The sequence below is a fragment of the Solenopsis invicta genome, chromosome 16, assembly GCF_016802725.1.
Source record: "Solenopsis invicta isolate M01_SB chromosome 16, UNIL_Sinv_3.0, whole genome shotgun sequence".
NCBI classification, from domain to species: domain Eukaryota; kingdom Metazoa; phylum Arthropoda; class Insecta; order Hymenoptera; family Formicidae; genus Solenopsis; species Solenopsis invicta.
In genome coordinates, this window is record NC_052679.1 from 23,132,518 (window position 1) to 23,157,484 (window position 24,967).

A 24,967-nucleotide genomic window follows, 5' to 3' on the forward strand; every position below is an offset into this window, starting at 1 on the left:
TTTTTTTATAATTAAACATAATTCTTTTTATATTTGTAGTTCAGCAAAACTGTTCTGTCCGTGTAATGATGAATTTTTTAATATTGACAAATGCCTACAATGCGTGTAATATTTATACATAAAACAAAATTAATTTTGCACCCAATAACTGATAACAGATCGATAAATAATAAATATTGGTTAATTTTAATCTCTTATAATTAAAAGCTATTGCAATATTTCCCGATATTTTCCATTCAAGGTTCTTGGCTTTATTTTTAAAATACCATACGTGAATTCAAATATATAACATAATAACAAGAATCACTTGCTCTGATTTTCGAGAAAAATAGCACATCGCATTTGACAGGGATAAATAAGCACACGCAGACATGCACGGTTGAGTTTATATATATCAATTTTATTTAAACAATATCTGTTTTATTTGATATAATACAATATGTACCATTCGTCTGCTCACGCTCGCACGACGCGTTCGTAATAATTCTCTACGCGTTCTAACTTCTAGCACAAAAATACGGGCATAATTTGAAGTCGCCTATTCACGATCTTGCACACTTTCGTACACACACACACACACACACGCGCGCGCGCGCGCGTTTATTCTCTCTTTCTCTCACTCTCTCATTTTCGCTTTCGATTCTCTTCTTCAAGATAATTCTTTTATTCTTTAAGATAAGTTCTCTAGGAAAATCCTGTCGTTCGTCAACTCTCTTGACAATCCAAATTATTCTTCTAACATGACTTTTAACGCGTGACTGTTCATTTCGTCACGAAATCTATTTTCAAACGTCACTGCTGTTCGCGAATGAATCGATGGTGCAATAAATTAAATTTAATCTTTGATTAAGAGTCCTTGATTATACGTGATACACATCGTGGTATGTAAAAAAAAAATGCGACGTACAAAAATAAGTTACATTACTACGAAATACACAAAATTATTAAAAATCCCACAAATCCTGCATAGATTCGGCTTTCCTAAAGTAGGGAATTCTTTTTATACAGCACCTTCTTTTTATGCCCCTCTCACTTTCGACTTGCTAATTATGAAAAATTATCTTTGCGGTTATAGGAGAAAAGCGTAGGAAAAAGACTAAAGGACGCAGTCGATTTCCGATGGCGCGAAGAGCAGATAATTTCTTTTATCTAGATCGTACACTCAATTTTGTCACCAAAAAAGCATGTCTTTCGGAAAGCAAGAATCTTTCACTCTTCACCTCTACTGTTTGTTGTAAACAATAACCAATCAGAGGTATATAAAATCGTTGAATAGTCTTTGGGGAATTCTTGGCAAAATTTTCCCGATTATTTCCGCAGAACAAGATTCTGGAATTGATGTCAAGCAACACTTGTTTATCCTTTTTTTCTTCTTTTGAAGAAATTTACTATCACAAGAGAGATCGTTCGTATAGAATTCATATAGAGTAAAAGATTCCTAATCTTCCATCGTGTTCGACATACATATGAATTCGCAAGTCGCACTTCGCGAGGGAAAGCTCGCCGATATCGCAACCATTCATTCGCACGCGGTCACGCTCATCTTTTGTAGACTAGATAAAGCTGAATATGTGATTGAATGATAAGGTATGTGCGTGTACGAAGCCGCGATCGTTCACGCTCCTCTCGTGCCGTTCGATGCATATACGCGCCGATCTAAAAATATATCCGCGACGTTTCCCGTTCTCGCAATCGGTTTCTCTTGGCTTAACTTTCAACAATACAGAAATTTGGTATACATTTGGGTTTTATCGCAAGCGTATCGAAAGCATGGTGCGCACACGTGTTACGTACGTTTCTTCCTAAACGCATTTAAATGGTTGAGCTAATTCAAGACGCTTCGACCAAAACATATAGTGCAACATATATTTTTAAAGCAGTTTTATTTCGTACAATCGGATGACTTTAACTTCATACGTACAAGCGAATATGAATATTATATATTTATAAGAACTATAAACTATAATACAAATGAATACCTTACACTTGTGCGCAACATGAAATCATCGATACGAAATATCCGATTTTGCAATGTAAATGTCCCGTGTAGAAACGTTAATAAGATTCTAGTAAGAGCCCAATTAGCCTAAATATAAATCTAGGCTTTGTATGACATGTAACAAATTATTCACAAGGCCCTTATATGGTAAGAAAAAAAATTTTCTTTTTAAATCAGATTTTCATTGCTTTTTACTTTAAATAACATAAATCTTATTATAAAATAAGATTTAAATAAAAAGTTCTTATTATGTCTTAAAAATAAGGACTTTTACATGTGATGACATTCATAAATCCTTTTCTGGGCCTTTTAAATTAACTCCAATAAATAAGTATTTATGAAGTTAAAACTTTCTTATTAAATCCTGATAAGGGTCTCATTAGATAAAAATAAGAAAACCTTTTCTGTGGCATTTCTGATAAGTAATGATCGGGATCTCAGATTAAAAAAAGAAAACCTTTGTTATAACATCTCTAATAAATAATAAATGAGACCTTATGTTACATAAAACCATCTTTAATAAGCTTCTACACGGGCTTGCTCGATTTAATCAATGTTTAATTTATCGAGGCCGCAACGAAAATAAATAAATCACGTGAAGCTCTTGACTGATATTTTTAAAGTTACGTTTGACAGATCGTTTAAGTGCCGCACGCGAATTATGAAACATATAAAATTAAACCAGAGATTCTATGCTCGCGATACGGTTTTTTCAACTGAGAAATTTTGATGGCTCTTCCGTCCCTCGGCATGCTATGCTCCGATTTGAAAGAAAATGGAGAAACGAGAGTTAAACCTCTTTTTAAGTTTCTTTTTAATGCAAAAAGAGAGATACGAGCCACACGTATCAAATCTAAAAATAATCCAAATGTTCAGCACACACGGCACGTCAAGCTTGGCCGGGAAAGTCTAGTTCTCGGGACTAAAAATATTCTTATATTGAGAAAAGTAAACTGAATAGACAAAAAATATACCGACCAACGTTGTTACTTCTCCTAAAAACAATCGGTTAAATTTAAACAAAAGATTTGAACGTATTGTAACGTATTGTATGTTCGATTTATTGGAATAGTTCGAAGTAAAAAAAGAATGAGCAATCAGCTCGAATATTTCGAACAGTTCGAACCAAGGTTCGAACTTAAAGTGATCTGTAATGTTAATTTGTTACACCTGTTTGAACAGTAAAGAAAATCGGAAACGCAGTATGCATTGAAAGCAACAAAACAATTTTTCACGAGTATTTTCTTTTCTATATATATAAGAAAAATTTCAATTTTATAATAATTTCGAACTTTCGAAACTGAATTCAAGTATTTCGAATATACTTCCAGTTCGAAAGATTCGAACCATTTGATGTTCGATCTTGAGATTAAAAATGTCCGAATTATTCAATTATTTGCGACGTTTCCGAGAGCAATAGTTAAAAAACTAAATGATTAAAAAAAAACAAAAATCGAAGATTATTTCCAACTTCTCGTGCGCACAATTCGAAAACGGATTAATACCTTTGAGATACGATAGTTTCGGAAGCCTTTCTTCGTTGCTTTCTCTCCTACATCGCTCGAAATAAAATAATGTTCCTCCGTATGACGTTATATACAAGTAATGAACTTTACATGTAGGATGAAAATGATCGTTATTAAGCTCGAGCGGCTTTAGCACGCGAAAGACTGTCAAGTGTCCACACAGAACAGCTCGGGACTTTTTCGGCGAGAAACGCCGCGACGTGGTCTTCGGAGAGATGGAAGAAAAATGTAACGGACGAAATTTCTGTGAAGATGTCTCCAAAATCGCTTTGACACTTGATACATCTCGCTCTTTCTAACGACGGTGTCAATGTAAAGTAGCAAGGCAACGCTAATATCGTATATGGAAATTAATGGTCTCAGATTTTACATCGTGTACATAATACGCGTTACATAAACACACGCTCGCTTCGTGTTCCGCTTTCTCTAAGATTCTTGCGAGATTCGCGTCGAGAGAGACTTAGATCGTTCCGTCGACTTGCAGATTTCTATCAAATAGTTTGTGTGCCTTATGCTTACGCTCGAATAAAAATAAATATCTTCGATTGTGTCCTAGAAAAATCGCGTCGTTTAATTATGTATAATATACATAATTATATATGTGTACTTATTTAGTTAGATTATTAAGTATTCTTATTATACGCCCGTCTGTGTTCTCGGCTCTGCGTGTTTGTATGTTCTACGTGTATGTGTATGTGTGTGGGTGTGTATATATGCGAGAACGATTTTTCTCTTCTTCTGCAAATTCGAATTTTCATCGCGTCTTTCAGCGCATCGCGATGTCTCCCGCTCGCAAAAAGCATCATCTTTCTTTTCGAGTTTCACATACCGGCGCTTAAGAATCCTTAACGGCTAAGATCGGTGACTCGAGTATCCATAGGGATGGATATATTTTGTATCGTCGTAAGCCTTCCAACTTTAAGATCTACGTTTTACGATTAGAAGAGCTGGAGAGATCTCGCCTCGGAAAGGCCGCAGATGTTCATTGAGTTTCTCGCGATGAAGGAGAGATCTCCCCCAGTTCTCCTTTTCCTTCTTTGAGTCGAAAGAAGAAAATCGAAGAGACTTCATGGACCGCAACGGGACCTTTCGCGATATTCATTTGCTCTTACGTGGCATTTTATCGAGAATTAGAGGATAATAGTATGCGACTGAACCGATCGGGTATTCCGGTTCAAATTATTACAAAGAGGAAAGGTCTATAAGAGTATATGCATATTTTGTTCAAACTCCTGTATCTTGACTTTAATAATTATATATTCAATTTGAATAATTCCAACTCGAAGGAGGTATTTAGTGTTATCATATTTATTTCGGAAATCAATTTTTTGAATACCTGATCGAAAAACCTTTCAAATCACAGCAGTCGTATTGGAAAATAATCTGGAATCATTCTGGAGTTTTCTCAATTTTTTCTTTGTATTGATGCCAATGCTCTTACATGTTAGAATTAAAACAATACGTGCCAATAAATTAAAAAAAAAGAAAAAAACCAGGTGGCCCTTATAGACCTTTCTCCTTTCCTTCTAATAACTTTTTATTGATTTAATTCTAATAGCTGTATTATATAATTAACTATTTTATTCTATTACTTTCGAATATATGACCTATTGAAGAAATATGTTGGAACTTATGTAGCACGTCTTCACTTGTTCAACTAAAAAAATCGTTCCACATTCTATACATATACATATATATAATATTATAAAATATTATATATAACTTTGTCAAAGAACCCCTCAAGAGCGGTAGTCCCGTCGCGATCGCGAACAACAATGGTGCGCGATCTTCGTTGGAAAGAGAGATAAGAGATTGCGGAATATCGATGGTTCGCACGTGTTATCAGTCGCAGAGATCGATCGGCGCGGGAAGAGGAGGGAGCCCGGCCGTCGTCTCGGGGTCGAAGACGAAGCAGATTGTAAAGATCAATGAAGTGGAGGAATATTACATTGGCAGTGTTACGGTACGACAAACGCGACAGACAGAAAATCGAAGCCGGGGGCGGTACGCTCGAGATTTTTATCCTCCGAGGGTGGCTCTCGACGGTGATAATTTTCAGATCTGGCGCAGAATGGAAAGAGAGACTTTCAACGACCATTCGTCTGACAGTTTTATTTTTCAAGAGTGAATCTCGATGGAGATCGTGAAGATTTCACTCGAGAGCGACCCTCCTCTGGTAAATTTCTCAAGAACAGCCTAAGAAAAGAACTAAAAGAAAAAAATATGTGTACATATGAGCGCCAGTTGGACCATCGTCCATAATTTAAATTTATCACTGAGAACATCGGATATTTATACGACATTGAAAGTATCACGAATTTAAACGATATTCCTAATTACAGAGCACTTCTCTTTTTGCACTGGAGAAATTTATTCTAAATGAACGATATCTTTGAACTTTTGCGTTTCAATCTTAATTCTTTCGTTGCCGAAATTACTGACACACGAAGAGTAAAAGCGATCCTCTCTGTGTGGGTCTAAATTTATGATAATTTTGTTAACTATCGAAACCGCCGATAATAAATAATTGCATGTACTGTGGCAACGAAAGAATCAAAGGCGCTCACATTTGTTTGTACAAATTATATAATAAAAAATATTTCGCAATATAATATATCCAATAAAATATATTTTAATAAAATATGTTTAATATCTTTTTTTTGGCGCTCATAAGAGAAGAGTTTCAATTATATCTCTTAAACGAGATTACTTCTCACGCTACTTGAGTACAAAAGCTGTTTGTATCAAAAAGTAAACTCGACAACAAATAATAATCAGACGTACGTTACCGTTGGCGAAAAATCATTTTTCAAACGCGACCAATAATTACGAATTTATTTCTAATTGTTACATAATAATCGATTGATTGTGTTGGGTGCTATCTAGTCCTCTACGTGCGCAATAACGATTTTATTCATATCTATAGAGCTTTCTTTGGTACGAAAAATATATTTGAAATAGAATGCGCATTTTATCGCTTAAAAGAAAGCGATTCTAATTTATATGTATATATGTATATGTCTCTCTTGACCACGTCTTTATATAAATTAATAGTTTAAACGATATAAAGACAAAGATATGAGTATTAAACGTCATAATAAAATGCACTGCATTTGCGTTACTTCAAGTCGTATAACAAATCGTCATTTATTAGATGCATAAATTAATTCTCGGTCCTTCTTAATGAAAATTACATTCGTTTATATAAAATCAACATACATTTTTAATCATAAAAATAATCTCTAGTAACATCTATACATTTTTGTCATCTATTGGGTAAGTGATAAAGTATCAAATTTGATTGGGTTTGGCACGGATTTTCGGCCAGCAGCTGCTCCAAATCACCGTCTTCAAACTTTCTTAGTTTTCCGGCACGTTCATCATCCTCGAGGTTAAAATTTCCATTCCGAAACTTCTGAAATCGTTTTTTACACGTGCTGTAAGATACATCATCTTCCCTTAATGTCTTATAAATTATTTCTTTACCCTTAGGGGGTATTTTTTTTAACTGGAGTGCAAAAAACAAACAGTCCCTAATATGCTGCTTGTCGGACGCCATCATGTTCATTAGACTCACAGTGAATTTTTTGAAGTCATGTCACTTACATATTCCAGTTTTATGGTCTATACAACCCTGAACTTGGCGGGAATAAGTTTAAATAAATACTGCATATGATTTAATGTTAGGGCCGAAAATTAATTTGTACACCTAATATTATTCGTCCGTTCAAATATGCACCAATAATATAAATACGAAGCCATACATATACACGCATACACACATATGTATATTTATATATGTATATATGTATGTATATTTATATAGTACACACATAAACATCGCACCACAATAAAAAAAATGCTTAATTATCATAACACAAGATAACGTATTTATAGAAAGAATATCTAATATATGTATGTATGTGTATGAATTTTAATAACTCCTCTTTCTTGTATCACCATGAAAGTTTCAAGAAGAAAAAGAAAACCGTGCCGGTTTCTTAATATACCTTCAACGCGTTTCACGTATGAATCGGAGTGCGCTGGAACTTTCTCCATGCACTACCGTTACCTCTCGTTAATGATGTATACAAAATTCGTAAAGTTTTCGAACGTTACAACTTATTTTCACATATTTGAAACAGTAAGAAGCAAAGTAGCAAATTTACTATCAAAAATGGAAGTATATATACGCTATATATTACTAATTTATTTTTCTCCGTAATACACAAATATGAAGGAATAAAAATGTAATATAAACGGAGATTTATAAATCCTTTAAAAAAAAGAAAACAAAAATATGCGAATCTCGTACACACATTAGTTAAATGCTCAAAAAGACAGTCATGCAACCAACCGTGCGAAATAATCAGCACCGTTACTTGCGCCATGTATGTGAAAGAAAAATGAGATTTCGAATGACATTCTTATTATAATGACCACGTTAAATTGTTTCGATTTTCGTTTGCTAGGCTAAAATCTCGAGTATGACCGACACGAATTCTTAAAAATTTTTAATTATATTACGCCGTTAACTGGTGTCAAATCTTGGATCCTGCAAACTTTCGGTCGTACGACGAAAACTGATTGCAATCACAGTGAATAGAGGTAACAAACGAAAGGAAAATATTCGTTCCTTCGCTCTAGAGCTCTTCGGCTCTGCCAAAGATTCTAGTCGACCAAAGTGTGTCTCTCGACAAATGATTTGCATTAATACTGAAGAAAGAAATACTAATTTGGCACAATATTTTAATGCAAAATGCACATAAAATTGGATATGCAGTTTGTACGTTCCATAAATCTGTACCGATTGCAAATTGTTATCTCTACTCACCTCGATCGATTTAGAATATGAATCTTACACATATTTGCTACATAGATGCATAAATAGTGAATTCTCTGATGTACTCACCGGCCTTCGTCCACTTTCATACGCATTTTATCTTCACTATTAATGATCGGATTTTTTTCGTTCGAGTCCGACAAAAATACAGCCTATTTACAGCTTACGTCGAAGCGTTGTACTTCTTTGAATTTAATCATTTCATAATAACATTAATGAATTATTTTTAATAACTTTTTTTATGGCATTTACAATGTTTTTTGTCCACTGCACTGTAGAAATCATGCCAAGAAAGAGAGATATAAGAACTTATGACAAAAAAAAATATATTAAATATATTAAATATATTTAATTTTTTCAGATTTAAGCGGCACTTCATTTTATAAACTTCTAAATTTTTAAGAGATGATTATGTAGTTTTCTTAGATTTATGATAATTAAATATATTATATATATATATATAATATAATATATTCTAAATTATGAATGAATAATTCTCTAAAACAGATGCAGCGGATAAAAGCTTTTCGAATATGCACGAGGCCAGTTTATCCACGCGACCAACACGTCGTATCGTAACTTCTTCGACAAAAACAATCGTCTAACCACCTATACAACACTGTACATCGTTAATCGAGAGCCTTAAAAAGAAACTCGATTATGTTCCGAATGTTAGCCGAGTGATCAATGGACGTCCCTTTCGGCGCATGAAAATATGCAGCTCAAGTCTAAAAGAAATGTTACTTACCATGATTAGCGGACGTAACCGGTCGGAGCAGTCCATTCGCTCCTCGGCCAAAAAGGCGTTTCCTTCTACTCGATAAGGAAAGTCGCGCATACATCTATATCTAGCGTTACACGCTCACCCAATTCGTCGGACAAGATAACCGAATTGTTCGATTCACCGATCAGTCGCGCGTCAACGAGTAAAATTTTCGCGTATGGTTTTCCCGTTTCGATCTCGGCGCGATTATCGCTCGCACTTCTTCACTCCATTTAGAGTTCGAAGATGAATGTCCTGCCGTATTAAGCGCGGGCAAGATCACAGAAACAAATCTAAGGCTTATCATATAGTCACATCCTAACGCGCGATATTTTGTCGATTTACCGCTAAATGCAAGTGGAGTCCGGATGCTGGCTGGCGGACTTCCTCGTCTTTTTCGGCTCCTTCGTCGTTAATTCCTGAGATGGTCGGCGCGGGCTGCCTAGCGTTACCAAAGCGGACGCCACGGCTAGACCAGCGCTCTGCCCGGCTGGCGTATAAGGCTCGCCGCCAGTCGGCAATCTGACTAGCAGAGACAGAACCGCTGCTCTGTTGCCACAACAAGGCTCCAGTGCGATCGGACTAGGAGCATCCTGCACGCAAAAACAAATTCGATTAGGAATAGTTAGATCTTATTCGATTTGACATTCTATTTGCAAAATATAAAAATTTACATAGGAACAAATATAAAATGTCTTTCTCTAAATTTTTTGGAAAATGTATAAGAACCTTCTCTGAAAAAATTCAGTTTTTATAAAATTATTCATTGTTAAATTAGAAATAAGTTCATTGAGCACAGTTTAAATGTTTACAATTACCTTCTTCTTTTTACGACAATTGGTAAAGTCGGCATCACCGCGATCTGGATCCGAATTGTCAACATCACGTCTCTCGATTTCCACCAGAACTTGACTGAACGCCCTGCTAGCCATTTGCTCCATTTCCAGGAAGAGCCTTTGTCTTCGTCGATACATATCATATTTTTGCTTGATCTTCCAGAGAATGGCAGCCACTAGCAGTAGAGCGAGGAAGCACCTGTGCGGTGTCATGTAATCTCTAGTTTACAAGTAAGTACTGCCTGAGGTTCATCATGGCAAAGAGAGTATGGAAAATTTTAAAAAAATAAAGCGTAAGCAGCCAATAGATCCGTTATGTTAAGATTATTTTTTGCACATTGCGCTTGGAGATTTAATATAATTTTAACTCGCTTTATTTTAAATTGTAAATCAATCCAAAGTCCAAATTATGATACTCACGTGCAGAATGTAATGAAAAACTGTTGTAGATTCAGTTTGGAGTACTGGGAAAACGAGATCTGGATCCACAATGGCGGTTGAAAGTCATAGACGTACACGTAGAATGTAGTGAGAGTATTGTTATCTTCGCTGCCGAAGTTGTAGTCCGCTTTGCTGAAACGGTGCTTGTACATGGTCGTTGTACAATTTGCGCCGAGCAACAGTGGCTTTTCTTGACTATTAACTTTCTTGATGGTCACATTCATCTTGGCAAGCACGGAGCACGTGATGGAGAACTCGGCGTCAATGTCAGCTTTCGGTGGCGAATTCTTGAAGTTGATTGCTCGATAGTGCCGATCCTCCTTTTTGCTCAGATTAAACGTAAACTGATAGTCAATAGCCAAATCATCTGAAATCGCAAATGCATGAGTGATCAAAATAATAATTTAATTACAATTAAGATATTAAAATATAACGCAAAAAGCATATTTCATCAATTAACTTACAAAAACAAGATCCTTTATTCGTAGGATCTCCGTGATAGAGACCAGATACGTCACAACGTTCACAGTGATCGCCGATAATACCTTTAGTTGTGCAAAAACATTTGCCCGTCTCGCTTGTGCATTGAGTTCCTTGATTGTTGCAGGAGCAAGCTATAATAAGAGCGCACAAGTGTCACTCAAACGTCTTTTTGTTTATTCGTGACTAGTGCAAATGATAATGACATAGTATGTAGAAAAAGATATTACATACGCTGACATGTAGCTCCGTTGAGTGGGCTACCGTAATAGCCGGGGATACACTTATCGCAGTGTGGTCCATAAGTCAAGTTTCCGCATGGCTGAATGCATACGCTACTATTTGGAAGACACTTACTGTGACCATTACATTGACAAGCTGTGAGAATCAAGAAAATCAAGTTAGTAACAGCGATATAACAACATATTTTAAATATTCAAAAAATATTATTGCTGTATATTATAGTTATTATTATTGCTGTTGTTGTTGCTGTTATTATTATTGTTGTTGTTGTTATTATCAAGCTTTTTTCATAAAAGAAGCTAAGGTTCAACAGAAAAACTCGCTTACTTGGACATCTTGTGAAGTACCAAAGTTCAAGTGAACACATGTTCGAGCTTCTGCTGCTGGGACCACGAGCTCCACCAGGCATACACGAACCTTTCCCGGTACCCGATCCGTCGTCGCACCAGCCGCAACCGGGATCCGATCGGCAAGTGGCGCATGACGAATAGAAGCTGCACCATTCCCTACCAGTTTCTGTAGCGCGACACCGGGAATCTATCGTCGTCCATTCGCGACATTGCCCATACGGAAAACTGGCCGGGTACGCGTTCTTATCTACGCATTTGGCCTGATTTTGACACCAAATACAGTCGGATTCTGTGCAGTTGCGACACGACGTATACTCCACGCATGGACTGCGACACGTATCCATCGTTAAACGCTGCGCCTGAATCGTGTCGTTTAATACACTCACCTGTTTCAAAAAGTTATTTTATTGTCACGCATTTAATCGTTAATTCCTTGCAAAATTGTTGCGAAAATGAGATTAATATTAAATGTAGTATTTTTATTAAAACATTTAAAAACATTAAAATATTAAAAAAGTATAAATATAAAAATAATCTTAAAATAATAAAATATATACTTCATTAAAATATATAAGTATAATTAATCACTATGCAGAATATTTCGAAAGAAGTTATTTAAAAAAAATTAAATTTCGAGAGTCCGGAACTAATCAATTGTTTATTTTTAAAAAATTCATATTCCGCGTTTTACCATCTTCTACAGTCAGTAAAAATTAAAATATGTTTTCACACGCACCTCTCGAATTTTCGACTGTGGTTTGCAACGGTCAGGTCCGTTGGACCACGACCAAATGCAACGCGAATTGCTGGAGCAAGCATGACACGTATGCAATTGCAGGCATTCGATACCAGTGTTTGCATCACACTGATCCAGTTCCTTGATGGGCAAATTCGGCATATTCGGAATATCCCGGCATTTTTTATGTAAGCAACTCTTACCACACCATACACAATTGTACGAGGTTTGCACGCATGTAACACAATCGGTGAAAAGCTTACAGAGTTCTTCATGCGACGTCATACCACGGGGTGACTCGCTATCCAGGCATTTCGTGTATATGCTGTCATGATCGTCGTAATCGTGATTGAGCCATTGCTGCGGTATCTTTGAAATCTGTAGGCATTTACTGCTCAGCTTGTGCCACACGCACTTTATGCCTCTCCTGACATTCAGACACTGATTCTGAGTCGTTATATCATCGCAGTTGCCGGGAGTATACCTATACAATAACAAGATTTCAATATCTGCAGATAGATAAACATCTTTTCCGTATGAAACAAGATACATGATAGATTAATACCTCAACATGTCAGAGAGCATTTCACCGTCAAAGCCACCGTAGATATACATCGACTTCTCAAAGACGGTCGCGCTGTGACCATATCGCGGAAGATCGCTCATGTCTCTGGGCATAGTGTACTGATGCCACGTGTCACACGTCACATCGTAGCCAAGCATGTCGGCCGAGTAGCATCGCGCGCCATGCGACTGCTGTGTGTCGTTGTGCATATTACCGCCGAACACCAACATCAATCCGCCCGTAACAAAAGTAGCCGTATGAAAAAAACGTGCCGACGGTGCCGACGTAAGCATCCGCCATTCGTTATAATTAGTATGGTACGCGTATAACCGACTGGATAAAACATGTGTGCTTTGCGACTCCGACACGTAACCACCGTACACGTAAATAAGATTCGTCAGGGGATCATAGGCGGAACTGTGTCCGTAGCCGCCCTTCACGGGAAACCCGGTCGTCTTGACGATCTGCCACTCGCGCGTACCCAAAGAGTACTCCTGGACGGTGTTTAAGTAACCATACTGAGGCGAATAGCCGAATATCACAACCATCTTCTCCTTTTTGCCGTGACTCTGTACCCGGGTTGCGGTGTGCCCGGCTACCTGCAAAAACAATAATATACGAGTATAATTAATGTTATATACTCTTCACAGAGATAATCAAGATATTACGCAAGATTCAAGTGGGAGTAAGCAATACAGATATTAATGCTGTTCAAAAAGTATCGAATAACTAATAATTTTTTATTAACTCGATTTAACAATAAATACTAATTTATGATAAATTAATATTCATTGTTAAATTGAGATCACATTGACCGTAATGAATATATATACCTATCTTATAAATCCAAAATTAATCTCTTAAGTATATTATTATATTCTTCGAATTAAATAGATCTCGCACCTTCAGTGGACCACATATCGTCTTGTTGTGGCAATTGTCGTGCACGGTAACGTTTTCCCAGACCTTGGCGGACACGTCGAACGCCCAGACTTCGTTGGTTACGGTGGAGTTCTGCACGACGCCACCGTACATGAATATCTTGTCGCCGAATAGCACGCACGAGTGCGCGTACCGCGGTAACGGCACTCGACCCTCAACGTGAGGTGTCTCCCAAACATTGCCGTTATAATCATATACATATATCATCTTGGCACGATGGAAACTTTCGCCGCCGACCACGTAGAGCGAATCCTTCCAAACGATGGAACAATGACTGGCCGAGCCTTCCGGTGGCAGATCCTTGTACGTTACACTCTCCCAAAATCCATGCTCGCCTCTTTGGCTACAGTCTGCACCTACACAGAATGCGCGTAAACGAATTTATTTTAATGTTTTTTTGTTATCTCAACCTATATTTATGTGTTTTGAGTTTGAATGGCTCGGAAAAAATTAATCGTAACGGCTTGTAAAATATTACCACTGACAAGATCGCGAAGACGCACTTTATTTGTGCTGAGAGATATATTAAACGAGTATGTATCATGTAATATTCATTATAACGCTGATAAACTTTCATTATGACTGTTATGGATATGTAAGAGATGATAGTAGATCAGATATCGTGATCGATCGCGATATTAAATGCTATTAGAATAGCGCTATTATCTTACATTGGATAATCGGAAGGACATCATCTCGAACATATTTACTACTCTATCTTGATTTTACTATATTACAGTTTTTATATGCATTAATTTGTCGTAAATCTTCCATGCATCAATCTTATGCATTTCTTAGTTATCGAAAACTGTTACTTGTACACTTTGAAATGTTATACTATAACAATTTAGTTATACTTTTGGATATTTGTAGAGTATAATCTCTAGCATCTTATCATCAAATTACCGAATCATTACATATGTCCTCGTTATCTCTTTACCTTTAAAGCCGTGATAACAGCGGCAGTGATGACTCTCGCGATCACACTCGCCATGCCCATCGTGCGACGAGCAATTGTTCGGGCATACTTGCACGTCGCAGGCCTCACCGGTCCACATGGCATCGCAGGTACATGTGCCTTCGATACACACACCGTGACCGGAGCAGTCGATGTGGGAATACCTATAAGAAGAGAGGCGCACGTACGTACATGAGTTATCATTGAATCAATCTTGTCTTAAAGTGACGCGATGCTACCGTGATGCTAACGGTGTCGTTAAGTAAATACAAATGCTCTCGTGCGCTATTTACTCGATTACACAATAAATGTTTGCCTCTATTAATTTCTCCCTACAGAAAAAGAGAATTGCTCTCGATTCGAATGGTTGTGACATAGAAAAGCAAACAATTTTGGAAAACCGTATATCGTGACACGAAGTAGCTTGGTTGATGGATTTCTCTAACGGAACTGGAATCAAATTTTTCCTGGGAAGCTTATATACAATAAAACAATATCGATATAGAAAGATCGTTCTCTTGTATATCCAAAATCAAATCGACAACCGGTGACTGAATGCTAGATGTATCTCGCAAAAATGATTCTTGCTCTTCCGGATAAAGGCTCAAGCAGCTTTTCTGTCAGAGGTCGTCTTTTGACTTCGGTAGGTAATGTTATCAAACGTGACGCAGATAAGGTTGCGCGTTATTTCCTGCTCGTAGAGGAAGCTCGATAAAGTTCCTAAGTCGACAGCGACCCAATTACGAGTTATCGACGGTTGCCACTCTCCGCGTAATCTTCTCGTTTTATTCCGCGTCTTTCAGATTGACCTTGCGTATCTTGCAAAACCGCGTTATTCATTTTCAACAGACGCGCGATGTAAAGTCACTTATATTTGGATGTGACCAGACGTACACAGCGCTGCAAAGCACATAAATAATGTTTCGGATTATGCTTTTATTGGCTACAAGCCATTGCGTAATGGTTGCATTTTAGGATCGGCCAACGTGTTACGATTTATCAATTTACATCAATCTTGTGGACAACTCTGTAAAAACGATCCGCTTTACCGTTTGCTCTACCACGCGAAAATCATGTTGCGAAGAAAGATATCAATTATAATTATACCTGTACCTTCACGGTACAAAATAGATTGGATAATTCAGTAAAGCTATAGTTTGCTGCATGAGTTTAACACCTATAACTAAGGAGATTTGATAGGATAACAAATTATGTCTAAAAACAATGAATGAATTGTTAGAGCGATTAGTTCTTTGCTGCAATAAAAATTGTTAACGTAACAAGCTTTCTTCATTGTAGCAGCGTAGAAGTATGCGCCGTCTTAGCTAGCAGTTTTATTACAAATTTTAATCCATATATTTCATTGATTTTCGTAGAAAGTTGTCTCGCTGTATTAATAAATTTGCTGTGCTATTTTAACACTTATGATAAATTATAACCGCTAATTTTATTAAGCTATAAAACTTTGCTACTTTAAGAAAGCTAGCTGTCCGCCTATTACGGCTGTGAATTTACTGAAGTTCTTAGTTGTTTTAACAAATCTTTTTTTAACATACTGATTTATAATATAAAAATATTTGGCAAACACGTTAAACTGTTTCTCAATGTTTATCCAACGAGAGAAAACCTCAATAAATTAATACGAATATATACTTTTAAGAAATAAACGATACTCCGAGACAGCTGAAAAAATGTAAAGGACTGGTCATTAGGGAAACCGCAGTCAGCGGCGTGCTCACCTGCTCGGGCAAGCGTTGAGTTTATACGTAATGTTAAAGCCGCTCATATTGTACGCGACATCGGAATAAAAGTGCAGCAACGCGCTACCGGATCCCGCTATTACTTCCGGCACGCGGCGTATGTGATAGCTATCCTTGTGCATCAGGCCGGAGAAGACAGCCAACAGTGGCGCCTCGACGCTATCACCGTCATAGATGTACAGATGGTCCCAGCCGCATTCCGTCGCGAATTGCTCCACGTGCATCCGTATCTTCGTGTTCGGGTCGCTCTCGATCAACCAGGAGCACCTCACGTCCGCCGTGTAGTTGCCAAAGCCGTCGTGAATGCTCCCAATACTCTCCGATAATCTACGGGAAGAACAAGACACGATTATACGAGCGATAAACGACACAAGACAATTAAATTTAATTATTTTGCTTTATCTAGCGAACTACAGACGATATGATTGACATTGTTTTCATACTCTATAAATCTCAAAAGTAAAATTTGAAAAAGTGAAAATTAAGGCCTGCAACTTTTCGAGTGATTCTTTATTCTACGATATTTGGAAAGTAACGTACTGACGTAACGCGATAAATCAGCATCGATACTGGGAAGCATTGGATGGAAATAGAATCTTCGTATTCAAAGGAACACTAAGTCATGAAGTAACCACTGTTTACAGTGCTATGATAAAAAATGCAAGAAAATATAATAATATAAAATGATAATATGACATCATATATTGTAATGTAAAAATCACATTTTGTTTCTTATGATGTAGCTTGATTTTCATATTATCGTATATTATTATATTACCACACACACGCGCGCGCGCGCGCACACACACACACATACGCGCACGCACGCACACACACACACACAAGGTGCAGACGCATTTAGCATATGTACATACATCGTTAAAATGTACGTAAAAGTCATATTTCAGACAGTCTTTTATAATTATCTACTATAATTATTTCCTGATTCGATGTAATTACGCTAATGAGCTTACAATGAACAGTTAAAAATAACTGTAACTGTAAATAAGTTATAAATATAAGTTATAAATATAATAATATAATGCGAAGAAGAGAGATGACGCATCTTGGAAAATACGTGAAAAGTTCAACATTAAACTATGCAGTTGAAATTTGAAATCCTAATATTTTACGCATTGTTTTTAAGAGAGAATAAAAAGAGAGGATGCGTGTTCTAAATGTAAATATTATGGCACATAAAGAAGCTTACTTAAGCAGTAAAACATAAGTAGTAAGGAATTCAACAGTTTGAATTTGTTATCATTATGATTTGCTGATTTGCTTACTGCTTGAATTTTATTGCTCGATTTTTTCTGTGTGCCATGACCTTAAATGATTAGAATCCTCTTCCTCCGTCTCACGCTCCGTTCTTGTTGACAATGTGTAATAAAATTAAAATCAATTCAATCAATATCGCGCTTGTAAACACGAATAGAGTATAATGGGGCGTAATCCGAATAATCCGAGCGGTTGCGTATACATCGTTGCGTCGTGTTGCATCGACATGCAGATCAGGGCGGATGCAACGAACGCGACACGGAAGAGCAACATCAAGCGAGTACATCATCGTCAACGAGATCCCAACGCGTTAACTTCATTAATTACTCCCTATTTTTTTTTATCCGACGATCGCGTTCGCAAGCGATAATGAACGGGGGGGGGGGGGCGCGGAGGTGTGAGGCGGAACCGGAAGTCGGAAAGATGAAAAATGATGTTCGACGTCCTCAACACGTTTGGAGAAAGTGCGGCGCATCTTAAAGCTGCAAGTCACCTGCTCGTTTCCGCGCTCGAATGTAAAGATACGGAAACGGGCGTGGCGTAATTAAACGAGAGGCTATATGAAAAAGTAATAAGTTTAAAGTTTGTGTCTAAAGAAAAATGAAAAAAAAAATTCTTAGCCTTTAAAGATATATCGAACATACAGTCCCTACAAAGTAAATAAAATTTCGAAATATGTTTAACATTAACACTTCAAATAAACTATATACGTATGAAGTTGTGAGAAAATTACATTTTTATTTAATAATATATTTTTATAATTTATTTGCTCTATTTTTTTCAAAAATTAAATTATTTTTTACAACATTAAGAAAAATCTCGATTTTTTTGTGTAAGTTATACTTTAAATATTCGAGACGAATTATTCAAAGTTTTATTATGATTTTCTAATTGTTTTGTAAATAAATAAATAAATTTTATTTTACAGAACTGATCTCTGCATCGCAATGAAACTTTACATAAATCATCTTGAATATTCAAAGTACTTAAATAAAAAAATTCAGATTTTTTTCATTATTTCTTACTTCATTATTAATTATATATTCATTATTAATTATATATTAAAGCATACGTCTACTTCTCATCGAAATAATTTTTTAAGCAGCTAGAAAATTGCCGCCAATATTTTCCTACTACTGCTTTCAAATGCAATATAAAATAATTTCTAATTTTTTCATAATTTTCTTAATGTTTTGAGAAATGTCCTGTAGATCTTTAAGATGCGAAAGACAGAAACTTTAGAATCTCTTACAGCATTTTATTTATTTTTTCTATGGTATTCGCAATACTTTCAATTAAACTTTTTCCTTCTTCCGTGGTTAGTCCATCGCGTCCTATTAACACTTACAAAAATAATTTCGACAAATTTAAATCGAATGTACTGTCGTAAGACAATTTAACTTTATATCTTGAGATATAAAGTTAAATTGTCTTACGACAGTACATTCGATTTAAATTTGTCGAAATTATTTTTGTAAGTGTTAATAGGACGCGATGGGCTAACCATCAATTCCAAAGATTAATATTAATTCTAGTCCCGGCTTCAATTACCGATTGATTTCGGAATACAAAAGAGACACGTAACGAGATCCTATAACGAGCTTGTGAAATGTCAGAGTGCTATACTAAAATAACAAAACCGGTTTCGCGATGTTCAATCAATCAAGATTTTATTAGAAATGTCAAATGTTGGAGTGAGCGATGTCATTGATCGAAGACAAAGAGGCATTAAATGTAATTGAAAGCACAGCGCCGTACAATTCGCGTCGCTGAAATGCGTGTCGTGCGATTAAAGAAAAACACAACGAAATTTAATTGAGAGAGCACAGTTGATTAGCAGCGCGACACATCGCGGAATGAAAAAAAAAAAAATACCTGCGCTTTAGTAACGCGCACACGCTTTCGCGACCACGGGCAACACCGGCGACGAGAGGAAGACGCGGCGACGATGAAGGAATAACAATATGCCATAGGAATAAAAAGAACGATTCTCGTGAAGGCGCATCCGCTGTCGCGAATGATTGACACGAGAAACGGTAATGCCACGCCGACGCTGAGCTACGACGTCCGTCGAGTGTATTTATACCGCGTAGCGATGCGCACGGTGGCATTACGCGCGTAATTCTCGCAATTAGCCGCGATCTTACCCTTGACCGTATTATTCCGCAAACAATTTCTATTAACACTCTGTACACATGTAATTAGACAACCTTTCTGTGCACGACTGGATCATTCGTGATTGCGTTAATTTTCATTATTTTTGCAAATATTAAAAAATTTTTTTAGGAATTCTTACATGTAGAGTAAAGTCGTTTAAATTGATGAAATCATCTTTTTTAATTGATTTTTTTCAAGTTGAAGTGAAAATACCTTTGAGTAAAATAAAAATTTACTTGATTTCAAAAAATAATGTTTTAAGTCCTTTTTAAAGTAAATTAAATTATTGGTTTAATTTGAACAAATAATTTTGTAATTAAAAGAAAGTGCTGACAGGAATGTAAAAAATAATTTAGTTGTCCTAGTTAAAAATATGTTTCTGTCATTTAGAAAAAGATTTACATTGCACGACTTTCTTTGATTCAAACAAATATTTTTTAGCTCGAATAAACTTTTCTCTGAGTGTATACATTAACATTTCTGAACAGTATTTTTACGGTTAATTAAAAAAAATAGTATATAAATGTTATAATTAATCATAATAGGTAAAATTAGAGAAATGCACGTTTTTATATAAGAATTCTTAACTTTGAAACAAAAGGGACGTAAGGACAAATACTTTTATGCTTCAAAGTTGATATTCCAAACTACAAAAAAAAAAAAATTGAGCTTCAAAAAATTAAATTATCCAATAGAAAATAAAGTTTAATGTGCACGATTAGGTATAAATTAAAGGCACATTACACTTATATTTTAAATAATGTATTTTTGTATTAATATGACGTTGCAAAAACTTTAAAATAATTGTAAGAAACATTTTTAAATATTATTTATAACAACCAACGCAAATATAATAGCAACGATTCTTGTATTTCAGCTTGAATTATTACTTAAATTCTTTTTCAATAGCTCGTGAAATCTTTACAATATATTGCCGAAAATTAGTTGAAAATAAAGAAAAAAATTTACAAATATAAAACTAGCAATCATATATAATAGGGTCATTTGTGACTTAGACAGTTCTCCAAAACGTCCCGGATAAAAGACATGTGCGAATTGAGACCAGCCGCGCACCTGCCTCGATGTTAAACTTTTTTTACGGAGAGAATGGGACCGCTATTTGGCCAGGTGTTCGTAATATTTCAAAAGAAACAAGCACAAGACATTTCTGTCCAATCGTGTGCAGAGTGTTAAGGATATTTCGGGTTCTACAATATTAGGTAAAAATTATCGAAATAAAAAAATTGCAGGTTTCTTATTCTTTTCTTTTATTCTTTTCTTTTTAAACGACAAAAAGTTGATCGTGAATACGATTGATTTCGGAATTTTGATCCTAAAAGCAATTGCAAAGAATACAACGAAAACTTTGGCTTATAATGATTTATACAACGAAATGACCATATCTTGTTACAGTTTTAAATAAATAACTTTTAAACGAATGAATGGATCCAAAGAAACTTTTGCGCGAATTATTAAACTTTTATTGTAAGTATATATAAAAATTTTGATTTAATTCGTAAAACTATTTCCTCATCAAAGCTAATAAGTATAATAATAAAATACAATTTTATATAAGAATCAAAAGTAAACTAAAAATTAAACAACATTTTAAAACGATAAAAAGAATTGTGTTCAAATTTTACACAAATATTCAAACATAATAATAGAACAATCTATGAAATCATTATATTTATGGTAATGTTTTGAGATGTGACACGTACATCCTCAAGTATATCTACCCAGAGTGCGAAGAAGTCATTTTTCTCACGGACAAACGAACCGGGAATTATCATCAAGAACAATAACCGTTATCATAGCGTCGAGGCCGTCGGGTAATCTTTAAAACGCTCTGCTTCTGAAAATAATTTCAAGGATAGCACGAAGCGTAGGATGCCTTTTTATCTAATCATTTTCGCGGCCGAGAAGTTCGTCTTCTTTTCAAGATCAAGACTTTATCGTGGAAGCTTAGTAGCAAGGCCGCTACGGTTTGTAGTGAGAAAGAAGACGCGGTAATAATAAATATGAAGGGCACGCTAGACATAAAAGCGGCTCGCGAGACTTTTACGTTTCTTTATAAGCAGGTTTCGTTTCTCTCTATGTTCCTTCAATGAATAATTCATTGCGTTGCGAACGACGATTGCTCACCATTTGCGCAAAGTATTCGCTCCATTTATCAACGACAAACTGAATTATCTCAGTATTATATATTTATAAATACAAACTATGTGTTTGATAAGTAGAGCTTAAGAATGGAACATTTGCATTTCTTGATAAAATCCATTTTACTTTTCAATATAGTCTCCTTATAGCTCAATGGATCTTCTTTTCTCCGTCCCTTTATTCCGTCAGTAAAATAGGTTTGGTCAAATCCTCGTTTACGGCGACGATCGCTTCATCATTGATCGCGAGTTTTTTTCCTCATGAAAACAAAAAGAGTCGCAAGGGTTAGATCAAGCGAATGCGGGAGATGCGGAAGCAATTCGTAGTACACGGAAGAAGTAGATTGAGTGATTCAGCAAAGGTTGCTGCGCGAGTTCGACTACAACTAAGGAGATTTGATAGTTCAACAAAGAAATTATGTCTGAAAACAATGACTGAATTGTTAGGGCAATTAGTTCTTTGCTACAATAAAAATTGTTAATGTAACAAGTTTTCTTCATTACAGCAGCAAAAGTATGCGCCATTTTAGCTAACAGTTTCATTAAAAACTTTAATCTATATGTATATTTAATTGATTTTCGCAGAAAGTTGTTTCGCTATATTAACAAATTTGCTGCGCTATTTTAACAAATATAATTAGTTGTAATTGCTAACTTTATTCAGCTATAAAACTTTACTACTTTAACACGGAAAACTGGCAATCCGTATATTACCGCCTCGGATCTGTTAAATTAGTAAAGTTCTTAGTTGTTTTAACAAATCTTTTTATTCCCGTGGCACACGATTCATGCATGCAGTTTAATCGTGTCGTGGTGAATACATTTTTGATACAATGTCAACATACACAGTATCCATCGCGCGTAATCAGCCTTCTCGTATCATCGTGTAACATTTTGAATACATGATCAAAAGATGTACCTGCGGTATCCGCTATCTTTCTGACTTTCGGTCATCCACTACAATTTAATGCACTTTGTCGACCATTTGCTCAATCGTTGCACTTTTCAGATGCTCGTCATCAAACGCTCTTGTATGGCCTTGGCAACTCAAACTTTATAATCATGGAAAATGAAGGAGTAGAGAATACCGTAAATAGAATCCAACTTTGATTTTCCTTTCTAGTTTTCCCTCTTAGATTCAAATACGTAATCGCGCAAAAACGTATTCGACTTTTTTCCATCGTTAAAGAATATACTGACACAAATAATACAACCAACTGTCAAAACTAAGCGTAGGTACGATTGAAAATTTGAGAGTAGTCATTAAAAAGATGCAACTTTCACACCTTACAACAACAATGTGACTAATAATGTCATCTTTGTGTTTCAATTTAAAACTCATCCTACTACCTTTGTATTATCGTTATTAATGAACTCTCGGCTAGAACAAAATCGTTTAATTTTTATGTTTAATCGCGTTTTGTATTAAGACAAAGCAAAGTAAATTTTACCGCTCGGAATTAAGAGCTCACGTTTTTCCACCATGTTAAAATGCAACGCAATTAATCATATGATTTCGCTAGAAACTTTGATAAATGACTCCTCTAATAGATATGCAACCGAAAAGAAAGAAAAAACAAAGGCGGGATAAGTGAGATTGTTGATTACGCCTTCGTCGAGGATTGCGCAGCGCGTATCATTATCGCAATTGCTGAAATTGCCACACTGCTTATTGCAATGTGAGCATCGGGATGAATGCCAGAACGCGAAATTATCATATCGTACGCGATAAAGCACGCGACTGCTGATTTAAAGCGCAGATGAAAGAACGGATGGATCGCCGTAAATAACCCAGCCCCGATTGACAGGAGGTCAAATACCTTCCTTCTCCGCGGCGTAAAGTAATTGGGGCAAACGCGTATATTTGGTATTTCGAAAGATAAGATAAGCGCCCGATTAAATCTTCGTGAGAGAAAAATTTGTTTCTCTGGGAGGGAAAGTGAGCGAAACGAAAACGAGCGAGAGCTCGGTAAAAAGAGAAAACAATTTTTAGATTTGAATTGATTTACGATACAACTCAATAGCACAGATACGATCTGTACAATTGTAATGGGATTATTATCTTATCTACGATAAGAATTACAAGCGGATCGACGCGAAGTGCTTCAGATTCTTATCGAACGCAGCGATTTAAAGCGTTATCGGAGCGATGCACAAGAGCGCGATGAAATTCCGCGTCTTATTAAGAGCACCTCGTAAACATCGCGATCAGAAGTGGTTCCGCTCTCGCGAACGCAGCATCGCATTTCTTTATGATGATTAATAAAATTGGATGAATCATGTTCGATGTCAAGTTCGACGACCCGGCCGGTTCATTCTTTATTCCAAGTCGAACGATGCAAGCGGCGCGAATTTGAAAGATACGATCAACGCGTGCGAATGAATTCGCTTCCTTATATCTATATATCAATATTTGCTCTTTCCAGTACGAAGAAAAAAATTGACTTTAAAATCGATTTTTAAATTACTTCCCGGCTGTATAAAATTTCGAATTGTGCAAACACATAATCGCGGAAGCATATCTCTCTCTCTCTCTCTCTCTCTCTCTCTCTCTCTCTCTCTCTCTCTCTCTCTCTCTCAATCAATCAATATTGATTAGTCTTACGGAAAACGCGACTCTGTCACGATATTACAAATTAATGAGTAAAAACGAGCAGTTCATAGAAAGCATTAGTATACTAGCGAGTTATTAATGTCAGTGACATCAATAAGAGATATTGCTCGGCATCACAATGATTCCGGCTTAATTGGAAACATGAAATTTTGAACACGGAACGTGCAGCTCGACCGAATAAAACGCGAAATGATAAATACGTTAATCATTCAGTGAATTATTAGTATTCGGAGGAGACTCGGATGTCCCAATTCATAAAATTAAGATAACGTGAAATGTGCGCGACATTAATATAACTACATTTAGTGCACTTCCAA

The 24,967-nt window shown here is 36.1% G+C and overlaps 1 protein-coding gene across 2 annotated transcripts in view; it reads right to left on the reverse strand.

The window, feature by feature from the left end:
* Positions 1-379: 379 nt before the first annotated feature.
* The window catches only part of LOC105199727 (attractin-like protein 1), a 44,048-nt gene continuing 19,460 nt past the window's right edge, over positions 380-24,967 (reverse strand). The window contains exons 2-12 of one of the 2 annotated variants that reach the window (XM_011166941.3): positions 16,422-16,769; positions 14,665-14,846; positions 13,686-14,080; positions 12,783-13,381; positions 12,218-12,701; positions 11,459-11,867; positions 11,123-11,266; positions 10,873-11,022; positions 10,388-10,775; positions 9,950-10,187; positions 380-9,724 (exon numbers count right to left, since the gene is read on the reverse strand). In XM_011166941.3, the coding sequence (XP_011165243.1) occupies positions 9,479-9,724; positions 9,950-10,187; positions 10,388-10,775; positions 10,873-11,022; positions 11,123-11,266; positions 11,459-11,867; positions 12,218-12,701; positions 12,783-13,381; positions 13,686-14,080; positions 14,665-14,846; positions 16,422-16,769 (3,583 nt within the window). In that variant the 3' untranslated portion in view covers positions 380-9,478. The remainder of the gene's footprint in view (positions 9,725-9,949; positions 10,188-10,387; positions 10,776-10,872; positions 11,023-11,122; positions 11,267-11,458; positions 11,868-12,217; positions 12,702-12,782; positions 13,382-13,685; positions 14,081-14,664; positions 14,847-16,421; positions 16,770-24,967) is intronic. The other variant, XM_011166946.3, reaches the window with a different exon arrangement.